This window comes from Bos mutus, chromosome 22, assembly GCF_027580195.1.
Source record: "Bos mutus isolate GX-2022 chromosome 22, NWIPB_WYAK_1.1, whole genome shotgun sequence".
NCBI lineage: Eukaryota > Metazoa > Chordata > Mammalia > Artiodactyla > Bovidae > Bos > Bos mutus.
In genome coordinates this window covers 43,592,094-43,618,819 of record NC_091638.1, presented here as the reverse complement: position 1 = coordinate 43,618,819, position 26,726 = coordinate 43,592,094, and the positions used below count along the sequence as shown (strand labels likewise).

Genomic DNA, 26,726 nt, shown 5'->3' with positions numbered 1-26,726 from the left:
CAGTGAACATCCTTATGGATATATACTATTGTTGCCTATTATTTCCTTAGGAAAAAGTACTAGAAATGGATATGCACATTTACGTTTTTGATACAGATTACCAAAAACAGTATAGTCAAGTGCATAACATTGTAAAAAGTAATTATTTATCTACTGAATTTATAATCTCATTGAGGAAATAAGATATATGTATATACAGAGAATGCTATAAAACAACATGATTAATGATAGAAACATATGTCCCAGAGAAGATACAATAAAAAAGGAGCAATATGCTGGAGAAATGAAGACTTCCTTAGAAGTGATGGGCTTAAGCTATATCTTAGTACAGATTGAATAGGCCAAGTAGTGAGAATGGTCCTTAAGTTTAAGGAAATACCAATTTAAGCAAAGAATTTAAGGCTTGTGGTTCAGGTACTGTTGCGTTTTCTTTAGATATAAAAGGCTGTTAATGTTCTTTTTTCAGTGTTACTTTTAATTTTAAAAAATAATGGTAATTTTTTAAAGAGTTTTTGTTATGAGTATAAATATTACTAAGGCAACCTAACTAGTGTTTTTATATAATAGAATCATTTTCTTTCCTCATCTTCATACAATGTCCACATTGTCCTGGAAATTTTTGCTATATTTGTTGCAGTTCTCTGAATACTTTAGCAAAGCTTGCTTCATTTTTGTTTCCAGTTGGCCAGTGGACAGCCTTGAACAAAAGCCCCAGTCCTCTGCACAGCAGTCATGATCCACATTATAATTTAATCTGAACTCCGTGTAATAAGCAGCATTCCATTTGGGACTAGAGTGGTGAAGAAGTAAGAGCTTCAGTGACCTCAGTTAATTTTAAAAGTATTTTGCATACCAGTAGATTTAGAGCACGCATAGCCTGAAGCAGTTTTACTGATACAAGCTTTTTAATTGTAACATGATTCTACCTTTTGTTTTTTTTCCGACTTGTTAGAAAACCAGGCAAGAGCAAAGGAATCCGACTTGTCAGATACTCTGAGTCCAAGCAAGGAGAAAAGTAGCGACGACACTACAGGTGAGTTTTAACCTAAGGTTTATAACTCTGCAGATGTTATTGTTAGTTATTGTTGCCTACCAAGCAGTTTAGGTATGCAGGTTGGTGTGGGTGGAGATTTCAAAATTTGTATTTGGAAGGAAAAGCAGTGCTTCTATTTATCAAATGAGTCCCTTGATAATTTGGATAAATTTTAAAACTACTTACAATGATCCAAATATAATAGCTGTATAAGTTTCACTTACTTATTTTGAAAAGGATAGCTTGCTGATAGAGTTTACTGTTTATAATTCTCTTTTTTCCCCCCTCTGTAGACGCCCAAATGGATGATCAAGACCTAAATGAACCCCTTGCGAAAGTGTCCCTATTAAAAGGTACTTTAACATGTTTTTATGACATTTAAACCAGGGCATTGGATTCACCCTTGCCACAAATTCAGTTCCAAGTATTACGTGATGTTTTGAGTTTTAGTTAGAAGAGTAAGATAGCTTGTCTACAGTAGCAGAAACTAAAATTTAAAATGTTGATGTTGGTGCTTAAATACTTTAAAGAAAAATGTTTAGATTGTAAAATAATTTGAGTCAATCAAAGTTATTTGTAGGGCAAAGCAGTAAGTGGTAGAATGTGAAATATAGCTGTGGGTTTTTTGTGTTTACCTTGATGTCTCTGACAGGAACTCTATCATTTTTAATGTAAATTAGAAAAAGTTAAAAATATTAACTTTCTTGAAAGAACTACCTATTTAAGTGCCTTAGGGTGTCTTTTTGATAAATCTGTGACTGCCAGCATTTAGTCTCTTTTATAATTGCTTTATTGTACACAAGAAAAGTTGACATATAAGTCCAGCTCAGTAGGTTAAGCATTTTAGTAGGTATGGACCAATACCAGGCAAGTCTCAGAAAACAGCAGCAAAAGCAGCCTGTGGAGGTTTCTTTGTATAGAAATGTTTTTGCATCTGGCTGGGCTCTTAAGGGATCGCCTAGTTCAGACCCTAGGTTTGGGATTATATAAAGGGAGCCTTGGGCTTCCCAGGTGGCACAGTGGTAAAGAATATACCTGCCAAAAAAAAAAAAGATAAAAGAAAATTTAAAACAACAAAAAAGAATACACCTGCCAGTGCAGAAGCTGCAAGGGATGTGAGTTCAATCCTTGGATCAGGAAGATCCCTCGGAGAAGGAAATGACAACCCACTCCAGTAGTCTTCTCTGAAAAATTGTATGGACAGAGGAGCCTGGTGGGCTGCAGTCCATGGGGTCACAAAGAGTTGAACACGACTGAGTGACTGGATGCATGCATGTGCATAATGCTTTCACACACACACACACACACACACACACACACACACACAAGCCTTGATTTCACTCTGCATGATTATGCTGCTCTCCTAGCACATAACAATTAGAATTGGAAGTGATTAGCAATGAGGTTACCCAGATTCTCTAAGAATTCCTTGGTCTGGGCATCATGGCCTTCTGTTTTCTTCTCCCATGGATCCTGAAGCTGACATAGCTGTTTTGAGCCACCTTTGATTGAATTCCCTTACCAGGAGAAGTCCTGAAGATTACTGGTCCAGGGAACCAGTTGCCAACCTGCATTTAAGTATGATCATAGTTTCCCATATTCTTCCTGATCTATACTCTTCTCAGATGACCTCTGGTGTTTGAGACATGGCTTTTCTTTTCTTTTCTTTTTTTTTGAGGAAAAAAGCAAACAGAAGTTTATAATAAGGAAAGTGACAAATCTAGCCAAACCTTGAGAGTTGTAGACAGTAGCCCCTTTATTTTATTCAGTGAAACCCTATGCCTGGCTTCGTGAACTATTATCTTCAAATTTTATTATTTCCCTTTTTAAAAAACAGTCAATCTTTATTTAGAATTATACGCTATCTGTGTGTTAGTCATCCAGGATTAGGAAAGGCATCTAAAGTAGATTAAGCAGTCACCATGAGCTATAAATGAAATGATGAAACAGTAGTAATTTTCCTTGAAATATTATTTTCAGTCAACATATGTCACTTTTGAAAGAGAAATAAAGCTGTGGCTTGATCCACAGGTTTTTATGTACTTGAAATCATTTCCATAAAAAAGGTAAAAAGAAAACTGGAATTCAGACCCAGTAGTATCTAATGCAGTTTTGCTTCCTTTAGGGAGCCATGCCAGAGACCTCAGTGGTTTCAAAGTCTGATAAGACTGTCCTTGGCATTTGAGGAGTTTCTAGTCAAACTGGCAACAGAAGAGGTATAGATGATAAGCTGTTTCTCGTGATTGTTGCCATTAGGAGTCAAAGAAAGGGAAAAGAATGTCCAGATTATATATTTGTTTCTTTTTGTTTATCTCAGAAGATGGGTAAGAAAGGCATTTCGTGGAAGATGTATCATTTGCAATGACTCTGAAAGTGTCATACCACAAAATAGCTGAACTTGAATCTCGTCAAGATTCTAGATTCAACTGCCAACTTGCAGGACATGTAAAGAACAAGGGACGTAGTGTAAATGATGTGGTAGACAATGTGATGTTTCTGGTTTGGCACATGTTGAACAGTACGGTTTTTTATAGGTCCTGGCTTGCCTGAAACCATTTATACCCATTGTCCCAGCATAATTATTAAAAGCTCTTCCTTCCAAGTTCACATGTGCCCCCAGTTTTGTATTGTCACCCTTGGAACCAGAAGCGGTTGGAGTGTAAGGCAGAAACTAGGACCAGAAAGCCATTTTCACTTAATTCTGTGACATTTATTGAAGCAGGAGATACAGAGATAAGACACATGAGAAGGCTACAGTCTTATGGGAGAAGGAGACATTTTGATAGAGTCATAAATGTTTTAGTAGGTGTGGTGGAAACTTTGGAGAGTGTAGCTAATTTCCTGGCTAGGGGCAGAGACGGGGTAGAGCAGTAGTCAGGATGGGCCTTCCAAATGAGTTGGTTAAAGGTAAGTAAGAGTACCCAAGAGTGAAAAGGGAGGCATACATTTCTTTAAAATAGTGCTGACATTTACAAATAGGACTGTTTAATATAGCAGTAACATTTACCAGTAGGAAAGTGTGGTACAGCACAGGCTGTGTTGGGCAAATGTGGAGAAAAATGACTGGGCCAGAAAGAAATGTTTGGGAATTCTCTGCATACGGATGGACTGTGATAGCAAGGGAAATTTATAGAGAAAGAAGAGCAATAGGAAGATCAAAGGAGCCAACAAAAAATCCAGTTGTCAAGAAGGGAGCCAGCTGGTCAGAAGGACTAGCAAAGTAAGAGGCTGCTCTTTGAGGTCCCCTAATCTACGACAGAGGAGGCAAGAATATACACTGGAGAAAAGACAGCTTCTTCAGTAACTAGAGCCGGGGAAACTGCACAGCTACCCAGAAAAGAATGAAATTAGAACACTCCCTAATACCACATACAAAAATAAACTCAAAATGGATTGATGGCCTTAATGTAAGGCCAGACACTATAAAACTCTTAGAGGAAAAAAAAAAAACTCTTAGAGGAAAACATAGGCAGGACACTCTTTGACATAAATCAGCAATATCTTTTTTGATCTACCTCCTAGAGTAATGAAAGTAAAAACAAAAACAAATGAGACCTAATTAAACTTAAAAGTTTTTGCACTGTAAAGGAAACCATAAACATGACAAAAAGACAACCCTCACAGTGGGAAAAAGTAGTTTCCCACTGACAAGGGGTTAATCTCCAGAATATACAAACAGCTTATACAGCTCAATATCAAAAATAAATAAATAAATAAACAATTAAAAAATGAGCAGAAAACCTAAATAGAAATTTCTTCAAAAAAGACATCCCGGTGGCCAACAAACACATGAAAAGATGCTCAACATCTCTATTAGAGAAATGTAAATCAAAACTACAGTGAGTTATCACCTCCCACAGTCAGAATGGCCATTGTTTAAAATCTACAAACAATAAATGCTGGAGAGGGTATAGAGAAAAGGGAACCCTCTTACATTTTTGGTGGGAATGTAATTTGATACAGCCACTCTGGAGAACACTGTGTGTGTGTGTGTGTGGTTAGTCACTAAGTCATGTCCAACTCTTTGTGTCCCTATGGATTGTTGCCCAGCAGGCTCCTCTGCCTGCCTGTTGTGAACAGGGCTGCAATGAACAGTGAGGTGCATATATCTTTTTGAATTATAAATCTCCATTTTTAGTTTTTTAAGGAGAACAGTATAGTGTTCCTTAAAAAACTAAAACTAGAACTACCATATGACCCATCAGTCCCACTCCGGGTCATATCCCTGGAGAAAACCATTATTCAAAAAGATACACACAGTGTTCATTGTAGCGCTGTTTACAATAGCCAGGACATGGAAGCAAGCTAAATGTTCATCAGCAAAAGAGTGAATAAAGGAGATGTGGTACATATGTACAATAGAATATTACTCAGCCATAAAAAAGAGTGAAATAATGCCATTTGCAGCAACGTGAATGGGCCTAGAGATTATCATTTTAAGCAAAGTAAGTCAGAACGAGAAAGACGAATACCATCTCACTTATATGTGGAATCTGAAATACAACACAAATGAACATATCTATGAAACAGAAACAGACTCACATAGAGAAGAGACTTGTAGTTACCAAGGGGGAGGTGGAGTGGGGAAGGGAAGGATCAAGGGTTTGGGATTAATCGATGCAAGCTATTATATACAGGATGGATAAATAACGGTGTCCTGCTGGGTAGCACAGGGAACTATAATCAATATCCAGTGATAAACCATAATGGAAAAAATAAGAAAAAGAATATTTGTATAACTGAGTCAGTTTGGTATACACAGAAATTAACACAACATTGTAAATGAACTTATAAAAAAAGATAAAGGCATCATGACACTTCCTACTTTAATACTCCTAAAAAATAAGGATGTTATCCTGTATAATGACAAATCCAGAAGTGGGCAGCTAGAACCTGGGCAGACTTCCATATATGATGCTGAAAGAGAAATTTTGTAGTTGCTGTGATAATGCATCTGCCACTGGAAAAAATCTCTCTTGCTTTTTCTCCACCCTTACCATGACTTTTCAAAGGAAGAATTGATAGACTGGCTAAAGTAGATGAACCTAGAGTTAGAATTTTTGACAGGGAGAAGATATGAGAATGAAAACACATGTTTATAATATCTGAGACCTATTGTGTTTGTATCATGAAATTTTATTTTTCTTTTCTGATGGATTGAAGTTGTTACGCCTGAGCTATTGTAAACCAAAGTAATAGTCGAATAATAGAATAGTAATAGTAGAATAATAGAATATACTAGAAGAGTATGGCCTACCTGATGATGCATTTATTTCAGGCAGGGTTCAGTAGTAGAAAGTTTTAATACAGTGAAAGACGAGCGGAGTGACTAGAGAGAAAAGAGGGAGGGAGCTTATTTGAGATGTAATGCTGGTTCTGATGTATTTTGATAAAATCACCAAGTTACATTATTTAATAATTAAGAAAATATTTACTTGTCATGTACGTGACATTGAGGAAGCAGTGATGACAGAGTAAGCACAGTGGAGCTTTCAGCTTAGTTTTTATTTTGTATTCCACAACTGGGGAAATCATGCTAAAAGGTTTTTTCTTGAGGAAAAGTTTCTTTCTGTTTTTCCATTTCCAGTTATGTTGCAAGTGAAAAATTTCTGACCTGTTATCAAGGAATTTCAAAATTGAATAAGAATAGCATTATGCCCATATTACTAAATATCAAGCCTTGCATAAGTTCTGCATAAGCCTTACATAAGTGAAACATAATTTATTATATACTAGTATATGTTTTATAGTACCATTGCCATTAATTACTAAATATATATTTAGTTGTATTTGTGTTCTTTCTCCAGGGTAAAATGACTAAAATGCTTAATATAATTTGCTTCTAAATTTTATTAAACTTAGTTGTGCTGTGTTGTTAACTATGCATGTCTAAACATGAGAAAGATTGCTAATCTTTGGTTGTAGAGATTATATCATACTAACTCTTGCTTTTAAAATAAACATATTTTTGTCAGATGACTTGCAGGGTGCACAGTCAGAAATTGAGGCAAAACAAGAAATTCAGCATCTTCGCAAGGAATTGATTGAAGCCCAGGAACTAGCTAGAGCAAGTAAACAAAAATGCTTTGAACTTCAAGGTGAGATAAAGATTACTTTGACTCTTCAGGGGATGTGAAGGCAACAAGATATTACTGAATGGCCCCAAGTCCAGAGGCATGGTTATCCTCTTCCAAATCCATGACTTTACTAGATATGTGATCTTGGAACTTTACTTATCCTCTCTGAGCTTATGATTCAGATCAGTTAAGTAGAGACAGTTATAGTGGTATGACTTTCTTCTGAAGATCAAGAAGGACCTGTTAGAATGAAAGATTTTAAGAGTTAATTACATATTAAGTACAACAGAAGGAAAAAAACATAGAAATATTAATTTCTAAGTTTTAATTATACCTAATATTAGCTACTCAACATAAGATAAGGGACATTTATATTCCCTGCAGTTTTACAGTGTGTTCTAAAGTAAATGAGAGGAGCCAGGCAAAGTTAAGGTAGAGAATCTTCAAATGTCCCAACCACTTTTTATTCTAGTAGCTTACTTAATTATACAGTCATAGGCCAGTTGAAGTCAGTGCTGTCCCCTAGAGCTAACCTTTTTGTATCATTCACAGTAGTTATCTAGTTGCAGTCGATTAGTACCTTACAAAGTCTTAGAATCCTCATGTTCTCTAAAATGGCCTTCCTCACCAGAAGGAAGATTTGTATCCAACAGGGAACCGTGGACTTCCTGTCAGTAAGTACTTACTATGTACTTGGCAGTGAACATAAGGATTCTAAGTCTGGTTTTCAAATTTAAGCTCACAATGTTGATTAACAGCTGTCAAGAACGCTTCTAAAGTAAAAAACAGCATATATTATCTCAGCCATATAAGATGTAGAAAACTCCTATTGAGTTGATACATTTATTACTTACTTACTACTGTTTTGTGCTCCTAAAAATCTTTAAACTACCTGATTGCTAATACTGCTAATACTTACTGCCTAACTTTTGTTTCCTTCCATGAGCTTTAGGAGAGAGTTTCTTAGGATTTTCCAGTTGCTCAATTCTGAATATTTTCATTAAATCACAAAATTAGACATACTGTACTTTACTTCTAGCTCTTTTGGAAGAAGAAAGAAAAGCCTATCGAAATCAAGTCGAGGAATCCAGTAAACAAATACAGGTTCTTCAAGGTATGGAACACTTCAGGGCTATTTGGGATTGTTACTGTTTGTTTGTTTGTTTGTAGTAATTCAAAAGAAATGGAAAGTAAGAATGCAAAGGGTTCCCATTTTTCATGGCTTTGATTCTTCTGTAGAATCTGAGACTGTAACTGGCTCTTGGTGGCCTTTTCTTTTTTTTTTTAGAGGGAAGATTCCCTAGTACTGCAATAGTACTTCCCACTTGGAGTGGGGAGAACAAGAGTGAAGATACGAATTTGTAAGACTGTCATTTTCTGGGTTTCATAGTGACTTACTATAGAGGAGGCCTTCAGACAGGATATCAGTTTGAGTCGGTCGGTGCATCAGCACTTTTAGCTTGTTGGTGATATTATTTCTAATGCTCCTAGCACACTTGCGTTGCAACAAAAATTGTTTACTGCGTGGAATATAACAGTGGTCCCTGCACTACCTTCATTGGCAAAGGCTGCTCTTCATACCCATCATTTTGCTCTTTGTGTGGGCTGTCACAGAGTCTTTACAGAAACGACCTGAAAGACACCTGTCTGTCCAGGGTTTTCTTTGAACCAGAGCTTCTGGTACTTTGAGGCTATAATTGTGAGATGCTCCAGGAGATGTCTTTCCCATGCCATTGTAAAATCCCTAAAGTAAAATTAATTTGCCTTCATCGTCAGAGAAGGAACCAATGTTATTTTAAAATATTTGTTTTAGTGGCAGGGTAGAAAGAAATTAAATAGACAGGTAACCCCTGCTGAGATGAAATGGGGAGTCAATGTGAAGCCTAGGGTATTTGCTCTAAAATGCCCAGAGAAAAACCAGTCTTTTGGGTTTTTGTTTCTTCTTTTTGAGTCGGACATTTCAGTTATTTTAAAAATGTAATTGTATTATGGTCAAACAATTTCTGGGGTAGCTGGGTAGATGAATTTTTAAATTCATGAGAGTTCTTCACAGTTTTATTACAGTTTAATGCTATTATCCATTAGTTTACATAAATCTGACTTGTATCTATATTTCCATCCTGTATTGTGTATGGACAGTTATCCCTGAAGGTTCATGTAGTGGTGCCTCTTGTGGTAAAGCTGCCTTACGTGAGCATCATTGAGTGCCCCCTAGTGCCAGCATGTATATTTCATGATTTTATCCACAAATCCATGGTCATGTAATCCCTGGCCATCGTGCCCTTCCAGACTTTGAGGTTGTTAACCTCTTACTGCTTCCCACAAACTTAAATGGTCTAGTATTTAATGTCTGTTTATGAGGCAACCTCTTCCTCCCCAAGTCTGAAATCCTCTTATTTTAATTGTTCTTTTCTACCTAACAAATTTTTTTATACTTATAATTTTCTTGTGTTATAGTAACCAAGACCAGTATTCTAGTTCTGAACCCAGTATGATTTTATACAGATTGTTTCCAGTTCACATCAACAAGACCAGAGCTTTAAAAAATATACCTCTGACTGGGCAGTATTCAGTAACTTTTATTAATTCATTAATTCAACCGATAATCCTTGGTTCTTTACTCTTCTAGTCTTGAGGATAGTATACATGAGATGTACAGTGTAGTGAAAAAGATGAACAATAAGCAAATAAGTATATAGTGTGATATCCAATAAGAGCAGAGTAAAGGACTAGAGAATGACAGTGGACTATTTTTAGATAAGCCATGAGAGAAAACTTCTTTAAGGAATTGACAATTCAACAGAAAATTGAGTTAAGAATATCAAAGGTTTTATTAATGTTTGCCATCTAACCAAGTAGTTCTATGTTTATGAATTCACCCTTATGGGGGGAAAAAATCAAGATTGCGTTATATTGTCATGAGTAATTAAAAACAGCATAATATATCTGAAATAAAGGATTAGTGAAGAAAGTTAATATAGCTATTTTGTCGTTAAAAAATATTTATCACCTACAGCATAGAGAGCACTGTATTTATTATGATTGCTCCCAATTTTTGTTTTTATATATGTATAAATGCTTAGAAAAAAATCTGGGAAAATAAGTACCAAATGTTAGAAGTAATTTTCTCTGTGTGGGAGAAATAAAGATCACTTTGAGCTTTTTTCCTCTCTTTATGTTTCTGTATTTTGATGTTTCATGCATTAAACATGGATTGCTCGTACAATTTAATCAAAAGCAACAAACGCTCTGACAGCCTGGGCTGTGCAGTAACTACAGTCCCATATGGACTGTTCTTTTATTCCTGATTACTTGAACTAAGAAAATGATGAGTAACTATACTTTTGTAGCCCAACTACAGAGGTTACACATCAATATTGAGAATCTCCGGGAGGAGAAGGACAGTGAAATCGCAAGTACTCGAGATGAATTGCTTAGTGCCCGAGATGAAATTTTACTCCTTCATCAAGCGGCAGAAAAGGCTGCCTCTGAGCGGGACACTGACATTGCTTCTTTACAAGAAGAGCTTAAGAAAGTGCGAGCTGAGCTTGAGCGGTGGCGGAAAGCAGCATCTGAATATGAGAAAGAAATCATGAGTTTGCAAAATAGCTTTCAGCTTCGGTGTCAACAATGCGAGGACCAGCAGAGGGAAGAAGCAACCAGGCTGCAAGGTGAGAAATGTCCTTTACGTAAAGCTGTTAATGCTTGACACTGATAACTTCATAACTTGTACTGAATAACACAGTCAGGCTAATTTTCTCTTCCATAACGATTGATTGTATAAAAGCAATGTTTTTATATTGGGGCTATATACATTCTTCACATCTATAAGCTCTACAGTGAATTGAAAAAATTTGCAATTTTACATTTATTTATTTAAATACTATTAAAAATTATTTGTCTTGTAAAAGTGAAGTGGGGAAAAAAATATTACTCAAGTTCAGGGTGATGAGAACTTTGCTGAGGCATAACTGCAAAGTAACAGAAATCAAGGAAAAGCCATATAAAATCTTTGTTTTTTAAGGGGGAAAAATAGTTACGTTTCTGTATTAACAAATGTGTTTTGGGACTATTTTAGGTGAACTAGAGAAGTTGAGAAAGGAATGGAATGTATTGGATACCGAATGCCGTTCTCTAAAAAAGGAAAATGTTTTGCTATCTTCAGAACTGCAGCGGCAAGAAAAAGAACTGCACAAGTATGCACGAACTCTTATTTAGGTTCAAAATATTTCTGTATCTTAGATTTTCATCTAAATTTAATTTAGTTTTGATATTGAAATATCTTTTGGAACAAAATATTCAGCCAGACTCTTTTCTGGCTACTTGGTAGGTTAACCCCACTAAGTGAGTACTGAAGCCCTTTTTTTCTGGCACCACCTCTATGTCCTTTCCTTTGGGTGTACTCATGGAATACAGATTCATTAAATGCCCCTTCCCACCCCCATTCCCGAAAGCTCTAAACAAACAAGCAGCAAATGATCTATGATTAAATTCACCTTTAAGCTAAATGATAATAAATTTCAAATACAAATTTGTTTTTTTCTTTCATGCCAGTGATCCCTTCTGTTTATAAGGTTCATCAGAAGATGACTGTGATAAAAGAATTGATATTATTGAAAGACACAGAATCAGCTTTTCCTTATCAAACAGGGATATGTAAAAAATAATAAGATATAAGATCAAAAAATCTCTAAAACCAATTAAATCTGTCATAATATCTAGTACCCTACAGGCAAACCAATGAATGCAATAGATTTGTTTAAGCAAATTTAGTAGAGAGTCTTGTTTTCTTACCAACACTTATTGTATAGTTTAACATTTATTTCTTCCTTTAAAATTTGACCCATTTTGATTCCATATTTTTTATTTAAGCTGTGTTTACATTCTAATTCAGAATATGAAGCTGCAAGTGTTAGTCACTCAGTCATGTCCAAATCTTTGCAACCCCATGGACTGTAACCTGCCAGGCTCCTCTGTTCATGGAATTCTCCAGGCAAGAATATTGGAGTGGGTAGCCATTCAGCCATTCCCTTCTCCGGGGGATCTTTCCAACCCAGGAATCGAACCCAGGTCTCCTGCACTGCAGTCAGATTCTTTACTGTCTGAGCCACTAGGGAAGCCCAAATATGAAGGTAGTACATGTTTATTGTTGAAGCCATTCTTTAAACTGTCTCCCTCCCCTCAGTACACCAAAAATGTGAGTCATTACTCTCTTGTTAGCCTTGTGCTTATACTCCTGAAGAGTATTAAGGTTAGCAAAAATTCAGTGATCAAGCTCAGTTCTCATAGAAAATAAGCTTTAGGGAAAAATGATAATTAGATGTATCAGAAAATAGCGTTCCTCATTAATTCTTATGAAAACAAAGACAGTTGCAATATTGGTTATATATTAAAAAAATCAAGAACTAATTGAAGGAGCAAGATGTACTGACTTATTCTGTAAAACTCCTTCCTATACTGTTACGAGCTCAGTATCAGTATCTTTTTTTTTTTTTTTTTTAATATCAGTGTTGTTAAAGCACTTTTTTCTCTTCCAGTGTCTTACCATTCCATAATCTTTTCTATGGGTATTCCTCTTTGAATGTTTAGAGTTAATTAACAATAGAGAATAAAACAGATGTTTGTTTTTAACATAAAAGTTTGTAAAAGCAATTTCAAAATATGAATAGGACAAAATAATGGCCCAAAATACAAACAGACAAATAAATGGATGCACTCACAGACACATACACACACATATGTTTATGTGCATTTAATATCAATTGGTCATCAGTTGACAGAACATGTGGGCAAATTATTTGGTATAAAATGTGTGTAAGATGATACAGACACTCAGGTTCTTCCTATTTGGAATACATTTGGATCTTGGTGAATCCATTTAGTTTGGTATTCTATCAAGCAAGAAATATTGATATTTGATTACCAGTATTGAGTATCTTAAATTATTCTTCTTTTGGAATATTTGATATTTTAAAGATTCAGACTCGATCCCTTATTTTTGAGATATGATAAATTGATATCTAGCAGATTATTAAATGCTATTTTTAAAATTACTTCCAAGTTTTGTTTAAATGTTGAAAAGCAATCCTACAAATTCCTTATGAGTTAGAAGCATATGATTTTAAAATATTAGGCTCCAGACTGTTGGAATATCAGTGGTCAAGTTATCTGTCTAAACTCACATAAACTATTTAAGACATTAATTCTGCTTTTTAAACTTTTTGATTTAATAGTTCTCTTAATTTATTTGTTAAGCCACCCCAGCATTTGAGTAGTATTTAGAAGCTAGTCTTTCTTTACAGTGTCTTACATGCTGTTTAGTTCCTAGCTATATTCCCTAACAACATCATGCTCACACCTAGTATCTGCCTAGCATCCAATCAGCATGAGATTTATTCTCTATAGTACTTCAGGTACAGTATTGAGTCTGAGACTTATGATCTATCCTGAGAGGCATATAACTGTGATTCTCAAAAACCTTATCTCCTTTAGCTATTTCTGTTGTAGATGGGAACCAAATTCTTTTAACACAGCTACAGTGTACAGGTCTTTTCTTCTTTGTTGTCCATGATGTAGAAGGAATTGAACAAAGAATTTACATTTTTTTGTTTTTTGTTTTTTTTTTTTTTTAATTTACTTTTAATTGGAGGATAATTGCTTTACAGAGTTGTGTAGGCTTCTGCCGTACATCAACATGAATCAGCTACAAGTATACATGTGTTCCCTCCCTCTTGAACCTCCTTCCCATCTCCTACCCCATCCCACCCCTCTAGGTCATCACGGAGCACTGAGCTGAGCTTCCTATACTTTATAGCAGCTTTCCACTAGCTATCTGTTTTACATATGGTAATGTATATATTTCAGTGCTCCTCTCTCCATTTGTCCCACCTTCTCCTTCCCCTGCTGTGTCCATAAATCTGTTCCGTATGAACAGAATTTCTATTGAGGCTTGTCAAGAGGTTTTCATAGTGCGTAAATGTGATTTTTTTTTTTTTTTACATCAAATTGTAACAGTAATCACAGGATTTAAGCTGGAAAACAGCCTCAGAAATTCCTGAGTTCAATCTTCTTGTTTGGCCAAGGAGGAGGCTCTCCTTGTGTATTTGTGTCTGTGCAAACAGCGCCTGGCACAGATCAGAGAGGCCAGGAAAGGCTCACTCAGAGAATGGAATGGTACCAGTGAACTGACTTGCTCAGCATCCCACAGCTAAATAGTGGCAGATCTGAGGTCTACATCTCAACCGTCCCAGTTCTTGGTTTTGTGTTTTCCTCTGATTTTGGTATCTTCTCATTTCAGTAGGTTTATCTTTAGTTAAAGTTGGAAGTGGCTCCTAAACTTTTAAGTTTCTGCTCGCCATCCTATCTGTCAAGTACTTGAAGAAACTAGTTGAAATATGTTTTCTTTTCATGTAGAAGACCTACATATAATGTGTATGACCAAATATACAGCCACCTTTTACTTCTTTTTTTATAATTTCAACCTTTGCATGTATTTGATTATCTGAAAATAAGAAACAGCTTTAAACTCTCATTGTTTTAGTGTTTTAATGCTTTTTTACTTCTTGAAAATATCATTCTTTTTTTTTCCCCCACACTTTTCTTTTCTCTTCTGAAATCCATTCCATCCAGCCTAGTAAAATATAAAAGAAATTGAACTTCCTGCTGTGTCTGGTTTCTGCATGAATAATTGTCAATATTTCTGTTGCAGTTCTCAGAAGCAGAGTTTAGAGCTTACCAGTGATCTCAGCATCCTGCAGGTGACCAGGAAAGAGCTTGAAAATCAAGTGGGATCCTTAAAAGAACAGCATCTTCGGGATTCAGCTGATTTAAAAACTCTTCTCAGTAAGGCTGAAAACCAAGCAAAGGATGTACAGAAAGAGGTAAAGCGAAAAGACATTATGAGCCCAATTATGGTTGGACTTAAAGCCAAAAGCAAATCAGATATTCATGCTAGTTAGAAATAAAGGGAAGCGTTACCTGCCACAGAGTTGATACTGGATGTATCTCTGCCTGGTGATTTGTTAGCTATGTATTATGGTCCAAATGTAGAGAATTTATCAGTGAGGTTTGGCTCAAAATATAAATATACAAACTTACATTAAAAGGTTTTCTCTACCAGTTAATTGACCTTTGTACCAGATTACTCAGTTCATTGTTTATCTTTCCAGACAGTATCACATTTAATTTAGGGGACTTTGGGAAAGTAAACTGGGGCCACCCCATAATGCTATCCAAACCCCTCAGGTGAAACTGGCCTGAAAAGTTGCTTATGAAAAAACTCAGCTCATACCCAGTCAGCCAAACTCATGTTCTGTGGCCTTTTCCTTTCTTTCCCCCCATCTCTTTTTTCCCTTCTTCACAAATAGGCATGCTCACTTTTCATGTCATTTTGCGTAAAATCTCAACTTTGGTGACTTTAAAAAAACAAATCATACTTAAAATAGTGAGGGTTGGTGTTGGAGCCCCCTCCCCACACACATGGGCATGGTCGAGGTTGACCATGGGGCAGTAAGAGCTGCAGTCAGTCCTCTTGGCCTAATACTACTGCCTGCATTGACTTGTGGCCAGCTAGGGGGTGGAGAAGTCTGTTTCATTTCCACCTACCTGGCAGGGCTCACCCCGGTTGTAGACCCTCTTAAATGAAGGATTGGTTTTAAACAGAAGGAACTTGAAGACAACTCTTTTGTCTTCAATAACAAGTTTCCCCCAGATTGTTTTAGAAGATCTGTTTAATCAATGTAGTTTTTCTTTGCAATTTTCTTCTCTCCTTATAGTATCCTGAATCTGGAAATGATTATTGTTCTTCTGCCTTCATGTTTGTTCCTAAAGGAAAAAAAAACAACAACACAAAACTGTAACATTTTTTATTTACATGTGGCCATATTGATTTTGTAATATGTTCATTTTTATCTTCTTGCTAAGGATATGTGTTTTTGGAGAAATCTCATTTTATTTGGTTGGAACACAAATTCTGTGCCAAAGTAAATATCCTAGTATTTAATACTGTAAGCACTTTGTGTCCTTCCAGTCCACATGCCATAATTCTTTCAAAATCTGGGAAGAATGCTGTGGTTGGAAGATAAATCTATTGTATGTTATTCTGAATGCATTAGCCATTTTGTTGCATTGCTTGTTTGCCTGTTCTTGATCACTGAGCGATCAGTGCAGAATGCTTTGACTGTTCCCACAAATGGCAGTGGCATGTTGTCACAGCATCTAAATTGTCGATAGCCTCTGGATTGCATTAAATGCAGCACATTTAAAACTACGTCTGATCTTGTCAATATGTTTCTCTTCTATTTTCTTGTTCAGTGTTTTCATTGTGAAATGATGTGTAGTCATCATGCTCCTTTGTAATGTAAAATTGCTTTTCTTTCCGTTTGTCCTGATGTCAACTCTTGGATACTAGTCTGTAACTACAATGTTCTTAAATGAGATTCTTCTGTCTGTGTAATCCACTGCAAATGAATTACGACCTTTTATTAATGCACGTATATTCCCTTTCAGCATTTCCGCTTTTTCTCCTTTCTCTCATAGAATTATACTTAATGTGCACAGTATAATGATTCTGTATCTTCAGCACTGTCACAAGCTAAAATATCACAAACTGAGCAAGCCCAGATATGATTATTTTTAAGAAGAAGAACCAAAGGTGTTGGTAATATTGTGTGATACTTCCATCTTATCTTAATCAGACCTGAGCTCGTTTCTCACCTCTGAGTTAGAAAACAAGATGGAGCAAAATGATATCCAAGGGAGATGTGAAACTAAGGCTGTAGAAGATGACCTTTGTTTTGACAACTAAATCTTAAATATGTGGCAGCTTTTTTTTTGAACATTTAACAAAAAGTACGTGAGAAAAGTAAAATTTAATTCTCAATATTTAGAGAAAAATAATGATATACCGTCTTAATATTTGAATTAAGAAAGCATCTGTATATTTTGATTTAGTAGGAATATCTGTAATTTAAGAAACATTGAGCACCCAAGTCCACCCTGCAAAGACTGACTCAGGAAAGTTGTGTAGCTTCACCATCTAACCCTGGGGCCAGAGTCCTTCCCACCCCCTCTCACAAGCTGAAGGTAAACAGCAGGATCTTCCTGACTAAGCTGCCTTCCTGTCTTTCTCCACAACTTCTGGAATGGAGAAATGATGAAGTGCTTTGGTGTACAGGGCAGGCTGGATGTAGGAATGGTGGAAAAGGAAAGTAAGGGAAAATGTGGATCAGCAAAGCACTTTTCACTTAGTCACTTTAGGAATCAGATCATTGAGAATTGATTATGTTCTAAGAGACTTGGTGCAGAGACTAGTCTAGGTACACTGAATTTGTTTTGGCAGCCTGCCGGTAACCTTCTGCCATCTGGAAGGAAGTACATAGACCCCACAAACTAAAAAAAAAAAACAACCTGTCATAAAATCCATGAATCTTACTCCTTAAGTTTATTCTCTGGCATACAACCCAAACTTTTTCTGGGAATGTGGTTAGGCAACAGGGAGTTCCTTTCATATTTTACCTCCCTCTCTGTACCCGTGTCTTTCTTCCTGCTGTGGTGAATTTGCTGCTGACCCTAAGCCCCTGCCTGCACTACTTCTGACTAATGTTTTTCCACATTTGCATCTATAATATTTATCTTTGGAGTGCATAATGATGAGTGCCTAATATATCCCTCCAAGGTGTTTGCATTATTCAGAAGCACCATATAAAGGTGTACCTTCATTGAGAAATTCCTAGGATACAGCCAGAAAGGAACTGGAGACTTTTCAGCCTCGTGGGCTATGTTTAGGGAAGAGGAGAAATCTTTCTAGTATGCCAGACATGTGGTATATTTATTTTATATTCAGCCCTTGTCTGTCTGTCTGCCTCCTAAAACTTTCAGAAATGACAGAGTGGGGCAGTGGAGGCTGAGACAAAGGCACAGCCAGCAGCAGAACAGTGTTTGCTCTTTGCCGGAGAGCTCAGCTTGCATGGAAGATGGAATATCTCGAAGTGGAACCAGTCTCGAATTCCTGCCTCCTGGGGCATTTAATGTAGGGGCAAACCATCCTCCTTTTTACCTTGATGTCACCCATGTTCAAGGGCTAGATTGCCTGTCCAAACTTTATTTTATATACAGTGAACTGTTTTCCAGAGCAGAAGGTGGCGTGTTTCACTAAAGAAAAATAGCAGCAGCAGATTTTCTTAAGTTATTTTTCATTGATGCTTCTAAGTCTTAAGTCAAGAGAGAGATATGTCCCAGTCAGTTACCTTAGATAATATTTCTCTGCTTCATTTGCCTAGACATTCCTTATCCAGAACACTTTAATACACAGTGATGCTGGGTAAAGGGAGGCCTAAGGAGAATTAAAAGTTATTACTTCAAGACTAAAATAACTTGGCTGACATTACTTACCAGGATATAAACTCAGACTTCCGAAACTTGCCATTTAATTAGGCTATGGAGGTTTCTCTTCACTTGCTTTCCTTTTGCTCAGTTTGGAATTTTACTTTTCTCCTCTAACTCACTTAGTGGAAAAAGTGACACCTTATATTAGAAACACATGATACAATGGTGACTTCTCTTAATTTTTTTTTTTTTAAACTCCAAGGCCAGAAAAGTCTTACATGGAATCAAGTTAACATTAAAGGCTTCTTATTATCAGTGCAAATGATCCTTATCCTCCTTATAACAAAAACGCTTGACTGTGGTGGTGCAGGTGACTAAACAGGGTCTGGTATTTAAACCTGACTAAACACATAACTTCATACCCATTTTAAGTTGAGTCTGCACACTCTTTTTTCTTTGCCTTTAGTATGAAAAGACACAGACTGTACTCTCAGAACTGAAGTTGAAGTTTGAAATGACTGAGCAGGAAAAACAATCAATCACAGATGAGCTCAAACAATGTAAAGACAACCTGAAGCTGCTCCGAGAGAAAGGAAATAATGTAAGTCTTTGCAAACTTGGCTTAGCTTTGATTGAGAGGCAGGCGAGAGCCCTGAAGCTGATTTTTCAGAAGACTTATAACTGATTTGAGAAACTAAGACCTATAGTACACATGAACCAAGATTTTCATTATGAAATTCCATAATGGAATCATTGTGCTGTCAAATTTTTGAGTAAGAATTTGCCCCTTTAGCCTGTACCCCAAAAAAAGCCTAAGGACTACCTGAAGGAAGAGCCTTGTTTGCAAAAAAAAAAAAAATTTACCTAAGAACTGCCAGCTTTTCCTAGATAAATCTGAAGTTCTGTCACTAAGCTTCATCTAGCTCTTGTTTTCCCCCCTCTGGGAAACAAAGCACTGTACTACCAGGGACCCACTGAAGAAAGGGTAATGCATGGTGACTCCTTACCATTTGATTGTATCAAAAAATGGAGACTTAATGATGGTTTTCATTTTATACTAATCATGTTCTGAGGCACATTCCTAAAAAGCTTAGTGGCTTCTGGGCCTCTTATAAACATTTGGAAGTATTAGTGAGTTTCTGTAGGGCTGTGTGTGAGTGAGTATGTGTTTGTGTGTGTGTATGCAGTTAGAACATTGTGGTATAAATTGAGTTTAACAATATTAATTTGTATTTCATTTGCTAGAAAGGCAGATGGTCTTTTGAAAGATGTTATACTAAATAAATGTCGTGTTACACGTTTTAGTGATCATTGCCTTTGTGGGCCCTAACTGATGGATGTTCAGTGTGGTTGATTGTGCTCTGACTGATTTCAAACCCCTGTCATGGCTTGGACACAGCAGTGGGTGTGAGCCACACACTTCCCATGGAGGAAGGCACTCTGCTTTAACTTGCAGCACAAGTACCAAAGAGTACTGTTGCATGGCCATCCAGTTGTAGTCACACTCAGAATGCTTATGAGTTGTGCCCAACTGTCCTTTGCTTAAAGAAAGGTTTAGTTTAAAATAAATAAAGACTTGTTGCTCAGGTGGAAGCCTTTCAGAAATTGATGAATTGGTTATGGAGGCTTTATGATAAGCAAAAATGGATTGCATTTATTGTAAAAATGTCAGTTACAGAACTCTTCTGAAATCAGATCATAATGGTTTGGTTACTTCTCTCTCTTATGTTAATTCATCTCTCTCTGATGTTGAAATTTCAGTCTACCTTCTACTAAATTAACCTGTGAAGACATCTAGCATAATCAGAATGGATCCCTCTGTATGATTTAGAACCTTTTTGAAAGTAGCCTTGCTATTAATATTTACAGTTCTACAAGTAATTTACTTTAAGGGTAAATTTCCTCTATTTTTATATTAGAGTTATGGTAATTAAATATTACTCTATAATAACACTCATTGTAGTAATTCCCTTCCAGTTTAAAAAAAAATTTACTGGGAATTCCCTGGCTATCCAGTGGTTAGGATTCCATGCTTCCACTGCACGGGGCACAAGTTCAGTCCTTGGGCAGGGAACTAAGATCCCACATGCCACGAGGCACGGCCAAAATAATAATAATAGTAAAGTAAAAGTTAAAAATTACTTCTTAAAAAAAAACAATACTTCTGTTCTGGTAATGTAACTGAAAGCCCTGAGGCTCAGCTGCCTGTCTTTATATACTAAATGCTTCTCATACAGTGTGTCAGATCTCTTGCTTGAGTTAGGAACTGTGTATCACAGAGCATTTATTTTTAAGCTTGAAAGCAATACTGTCTCAAGCAAAAGAGTTCAGGTTTAAAAAAAGTTTTGATAAAGGGATAAGATAAACCTTAGCAATTTCCAAAGGAGTACATTGTCAAATAATGGATTCCAAGTATGGAACAAAAATACCATACCGTCAAGCAGAGCATCAGTTGGTGAGGCATTTTCATCGCTCTGTCTTAAAGTGCTATGTTTCATTATGTAGTTAGGGACACCCACATTGCCTCCAGCCATTCTTTAAAATGTAGTTTACCAGCTTACTTACCCTGGCCCATCATTCTGGATGATATTAGATGTCTTTAAAATGTCTTTGTACCCTCCCTCCCACCCACCCTGGGTTCTAAATCATCTTATCTGATTTTTTTTTTGTAGCATAAAATGATTTTAATATCCCTTCCCTTCTTTAGCCTTCCATATTACAACCCGTCCCAGCCGTATTCATCGGCCTATTCCTGGCTTTCCTGTTTTGGTGTTTCGGTCCATTGTGGTAGAGAAAGGTACAACACTACTGTTGAGTCGTGTCTGTCTGTCCCCGTCACCTGTTTGTGCCATATTTGTAATATAGTGCATGGCAAAACCACGCAGGTATTTTGTTACCTGAAGCAAACCCTTCATTTAGTATGCTACGTGTTGTGTCATACCGAATGAACTGAACTAATCACATAACATTTTGTCTTGTTTCCTTTGTAGTAACGCTAACCATGAATTAATTCCAATCTAACCAGATGTTAATATGCTGCCTTTAACTGAGTCTTTGTCTCTAGCAAACTGGAGTAAACTATGAGTTGCTGCAACTTAGTACCCCCTTCCCAATTATGTTTAATCAGATTTGAATGACAAATGAAGAGTTTGCCTCTTTGAAGTTTTCAGCAAGCTTTCCTCCCCCTCCTCTCTTCCCTCTTTTTTTCTGTAGTGTAGAATTCCGTTGTTTCAACCCTTTGCCTATATACACTGTGGCTAAGAAGATGAAAAAAGATGAGAGAGTAGCATAAGGGACAGTGACTCACAATCCCAACCTCAGTATGCACTTCCTTGTGAGAGTATCAACCAATCCCATCTTTCTGAGCCCTGATCTGCAACAATACAACATTTCTTTAAAGGCCAACTTTCCCAATACGACTTAGAACACTAGTGAAAATAAGGTTTCAGACAAAACAAACTGATATTGTAAAGCCCTCTGATAGTTCAGAGAGAACAGCCTATTCATGCTTGCCTCCAGCAAACATACAGGTTAGCACAGCATATAAGATGACCATGTGGCATTATTACCCTTGGACATGGTCTTTACCAACAGCATCAGACAGGCAAGGACCTTAATATCACTTTTCTGTTTTGAACCCCTTCTGATTTTGTCTTCTATAATTTCAGATTAGACTATCAAAACTGACCATTTTATTTCTATCACCTTACCCACCAGCCCCTTGTATAAAACTATGCCAACATGTGAGTCTGGTTTTTATCAAGAAATAAACATTTTAGGCAGAAACATACTCCAGAAATCTCTGTACATCAGTTACCTGAATATGTGGAAATCAGAGTAAATAAAACAGGCTGAACTCTGAGAGTTTCTTAGAGAAGTCGCTGTTAGGCTTCAAACAAAACTGAAAACTGCCCAAGACTCTCCCAAAATGTATTATGCTTCCACACAGTGGTCCTCTAAAAGTTCTTGCTGTTCTGGCTCTCCTCACATCCTCACTCCCTCACCTTTTCTTCTTTCCTTCTTAAAATATTCTTATGCAGATATAAGGTTTTTCTAATATTCTGTTAAGTATTCAGGACTCTGTGGAACCAAGGGGTTAATAGGTATGAAAAAAAAGAGGGGAGAATGTGATTTTGACTCTTGGTTTCTTTCCACACAGAAACCCTGGCCCTGGATGCCCATGTTGGCTGCCCTGGTTGCGGTGACAGCCATCGTGCTGTACGTGCCAGGTCTGGCCAGAGCTTCTCCATGAGAGCGTTTCTTGAGTCCGTACACCGTCCTCCCTCTAGAAGCTGGCACCACACTCATGCTGGGGACAAACAGAACCATTTTCTTCCTTTTTACCTCTTAAAACAGCAGAAGTGCAAGAATACAGCTGTAGGGTCATTGCTTTAAAGTATATAAAATGTATCTGTCTATAAAGAGGATATAAAATTGTGACTCTTCTACTGTAAGCAATAATTTGCTTGCAATTTTTCATGTAATTTTTAAATGAGTATGTTTAAATTCTGAATATTATTACGGTGGCCTAAAGTAGGCTTCTTGGTACACCAAATTATTTATAACATTAAATTTATGGGTATTTTACTCTGAATTCTAATGGCCAGGTAATTCTTTCTTTTTTTTTTTTTTCTTTCTTTGATTCGATAACTACCCAAACCAAACAACTGATACATACATGGGAAGAGAGGCCCTGTGTGCTCAGTGCCTATCGGTTTGAAATATATACACATATATATATATTTTTTACATATTTACGCCATTTTTACTTGTTATAAAACCACTGAGCTATTGGGAACAAGACTTAGATACAACTGTTTGCGTGGATTTTTTTTTTTTTTAAAGGAGAAATACACTTGGAAAATATTCTGTTCTAGTGATGATTTGGGGAATATGTGCACGCTTGTTCAGCCTTAATGTGACTTGATGATGTGGAGGACATCAACTTTGAAAAACTTTCCATGAGAGTGCGTATTTTCTTGAGCAAACTGAAGTATTTCTGGGAGCAAAAACATAGTAATTATACAGTTTCAGTGCAGTAAACCAAACTGTTGAGTCAATTGGAATGTAATTTATTAAACCTCATGTATTTAAAGAGATATTTTTCTTTAAAAGCCAAGTTACTTTCTCATATACAGCATTTTAGGAAGCATGACTTTTTTTTTCCATATCATCTCTTCCTCCAAGCATGTTTAATTGAAGAAAGAATTAATATCTCTTTAGATAAGTTTTTACTGACTTAATTTGGTTATGATATTTCAAAGCTAATTCGTGTTCAAGGTGAGCTATTTTACCTACCAACAGATTTCCTGGTTGGGTATATAAATGGTAATTTACTTTTTATTGTTGTTAACTGGGACATTCTGTTAATGAGAAGCACTATCCCCAAGATGAATAGTATTCCATGCACAGTGAAGCACCTAAGCACTGCTTGATGTTGCAAATTTAAAACACGGAAGTGAAGGTTTAGCTATGGTTTTTGTACGGCACTACAGTTATGTCAATAAAGATTATTTAGGTCATAGAATATCCTGAAGTATCACATAGTTAAAATTTTTCAGTCAATGAAAACTGGGAGGGAATGTCAGTGAACTGGCTTGAATGTTCTGTGGCAATCCACAGGCCTAGCCAAATATTGAAGTAGAGTTTAGGATATAATTTGCCTTGTGATGTTTGGCAGTCATTGTTTATACTTTAAAGGTTATATTTTAAGCTCTTTGGGATTTGCTGTTGGGAGGATCACTAGACTTATGGAGGAATTAGTCACAAATTGACTTGTAGAAAATACTGTCATGTAGTTCATTTCATCTTTTTCTGTTGCAGGAAGCCACTCCACCACAGAATGCTAATATGCCAGTGGTACCCAGTACCTCTTGTATATAGGTTATTGCAAATATTGTTCTGAAATGCTTAACTTCAGAATTACATTTTTTAAAGTAAATAATTGTTTAAATCTATTTTGTAAAGATATAAAGTACAATAGAATTTCTGGAGTACAGATTAAACTATTTGCACTAACACACGTGATGTGCATGATTTAATAAAATAACTTTACTCTCCCTATGCATTTTTGAGTTGGATATCATTGAAGTTCTTAGTACTGACTCTGCTATTGTATTATTGGTTTTTCTTGAAATGACTCTTTATGCAACATAATTTACATTTGGTGTTCTTCAGGGTTTAAAAGAAAACGCTGAGCTGTTTCCTCCAGGTTTTATTAGCCTTTTATTTAACTTACTGGTCTTTTTTTCCCCCCCTTTTACTATGGTTATTGTTAAAACGTGACTCACTTTCCAGACAAGTCTCTTTAAATGTAAAGTCTAGTATCAATATTTACTTTATTCAAATTGAATAAATGGGTTTTTGTAGTTACTGCCAGTTTTCCTTAAGAATATAAATGAGCCTATTCATAAGCAGTACCCCCAGTTTTGTTCAGTTTGTATTCAGGTTATATAAAGAGTAGGATTATTCACTGGTAGTGATAGAGCCTTTAAGAGATTTTAATCCTAGCAGTCAAGAATTGAACGACCCTGTAACACATTTAAAAATTACAGTAAGGCGCTAGACTGTTGGGTCAGAAAATGAAAAGAAGGTTGTGTTCAAAGCTAAACAGATCCTTATTGGCCTCTGGCTCTGCCTTTTATCAGCTTTTATTGCCTGGCTTTGCCTTAGGCAAATCATTCTGTCTTCTTTGAGTTTTTACTTCATCATTACCTATATTTTTAGTGATGGTATGAAAATGAAAAAGATAATGTATGTGAAGTGTCCTTTGAGTGGTAAATAACACTGCAGATAATTAAGTTTTAGGTGAACCAGTACAGATGTTTAAAATGAACTGAATGACTCATCTGTTGAGACTTTTATGTGTGAATGGGATGGAACTGCAATGGAATGACTCCTGAGAAAGCATCAAGCTCTGTTCATCCCTTTTATAGTTGTGTCTCTAGGAAGTACATACATAGTTTGACAATGAGCCAATTGCTTACAACAGTTTGGAATTCCTGTTGTGACTGCCTTCAAGAGCAGTTCTGAGTCACATATGAAAACCCATCACACTGCTGCATAATCAGAGGCTTTCAACCAAAAATAGTATTGCCTAAACTTGATCACTCACTTTAATCACCAGACTTGACCCCCAGTGACTTTCCGCTGCTGTCAGAAGGATGGAAGTCTGTTACCAAAGGGGAAAAAACTGCATACAAATCAACCATGTTAAAGATGCACAGCCTTCCTCCCAGAAAGTTCATGTCTGGAAGTTTATTCTGAGGATATAATTGTGGGTTTAAAATTTTAACTACCAGGACATTTAGAGAAGCATTTGTCTGTAATAGTGATGGATAAACTACCTAAATATCCAGCAGTGGGTCATTAGTTAAATAAACTAGTATCGCCATCCAGCAGATTGCTGTGCTTACAAAGTCTGCAGGAATATATTCATACTATATTAAGTAATAGAAGGAGTGTAGAATAACCTTGGGGGGGGGAAGTGTAGACGTACAGAATATGTTTATGGCAGGAGGACTGGGAATGATCTCGTACCCGGGCTGCACACTAGCGCTTCTGCCTGTATGATTGAGGGTCAATTCTTTTCTCTTTTTATGATTTCTGATTTATTTTTAGTAGTAAGTGTATGTTGCTTTTGTAAATGAAAAAGCTATTTGGTTTTGCTTTAAATCAGAAACAAAAAGAATTCTGCAGAATTTTAAATTGCTTTTTGTAATTGAATGAGTAACTTGTTATGGTACCTACGTTTAAAGGAGTTGATGTTCATTTGCACTTACAGATTCTGGTGTGTTCATTTAAAAATCAGTCTTACAGTTTTAAACATGCTTTGTCCAGATGTATGTAGAACTAGAATACTGGAAGAGGTCTTAGTAATTTGTTCTTAGCTTTTTGCCTATCCAGGCGAAAACCGAGAGAATTTTTGACTCACGGTAGGAACTATGGATAAGTTTTAAAGTTAGGATGAAGATGATTCCTTTTTGCTACTCCATATTGTGTCTCCGTGCTTTACTGGTTTTATATCCGTTCATTTAGCAACTACTTTTTGAGTGTCTGATGTGAGGCATTGTGCCGGTCCTGCCGGTACTCAAGTTTCTATTGCCAAAGAGCCTTTGATGTGAAGGAGAAATACAGGCAGGGAGGCTGGCAGTCTCAGTCTAGGGTGCTAGAGGAAGACATAGGAGCCTGTGGAACCATTGAGAGAGGGTGCATTTCCTCTCACCTTCCACGGTCCAGCCCAGGGACATCTGGTCGCAGAGTCAAAGTGAGTTTCCCTTCGAGGCAGTCTG

The 26,726-nt window shown here is 36.5% G+C and overlaps 1 protein-coding gene across 35 annotated transcripts in view; it reads left to right on the top strand.

Moving 5' to 3' along the window:
* The window catches only part of SLMAP (sarcolemma associated protein), a 150,856-nt gene extending 126,354 nt beyond the window's left edge, over nt 1-24,502 (top strand). For 15 of the 35 annotated variants that reach the window (XM_070359871.1, XM_070359862.1, XM_070359865.1 and 12 more), the window contains 9 exons: nt 953-1,033; nt 1,327-1,386; nt 7,009-7,131; nt 8,150-8,224; nt 10,461-10,781; nt 11,189-11,306; nt 14,819-14,990; nt 18,902-19,036; nt 22,595-24,502. In XM_070359871.1, the coding sequence (XP_070215972.1) occupies nt 953-1,033; nt 1,327-1,386; nt 7,009-7,131; nt 8,150-8,224; nt 10,461-10,781; nt 11,189-11,306; nt 14,819-14,990; nt 18,902-19,036; nt 22,595-22,687 (1,178 nt within the window). In that variant the 3' untranslated portion in view covers nt 22,688-24,502. Of the gene's footprint in view, nt 1-784; nt 807-952; nt 1,034-1,326; nt 1,387-7,008; nt 7,132-8,149; nt 8,225-10,460; nt 10,782-11,188; nt 11,307-14,818; nt 14,991-18,901; nt 19,037-21,142; nt 21,233-22,594 lie in introns of those variants that run through there. The other 20 variants (XM_070359872.1, XM_070359864.1, XM_070359859.1 and 17 more) reach the window with 4 other exon arrangements.
* Nucleotides 24,503-26,726: the final 2,224 nt, after the last annotated feature.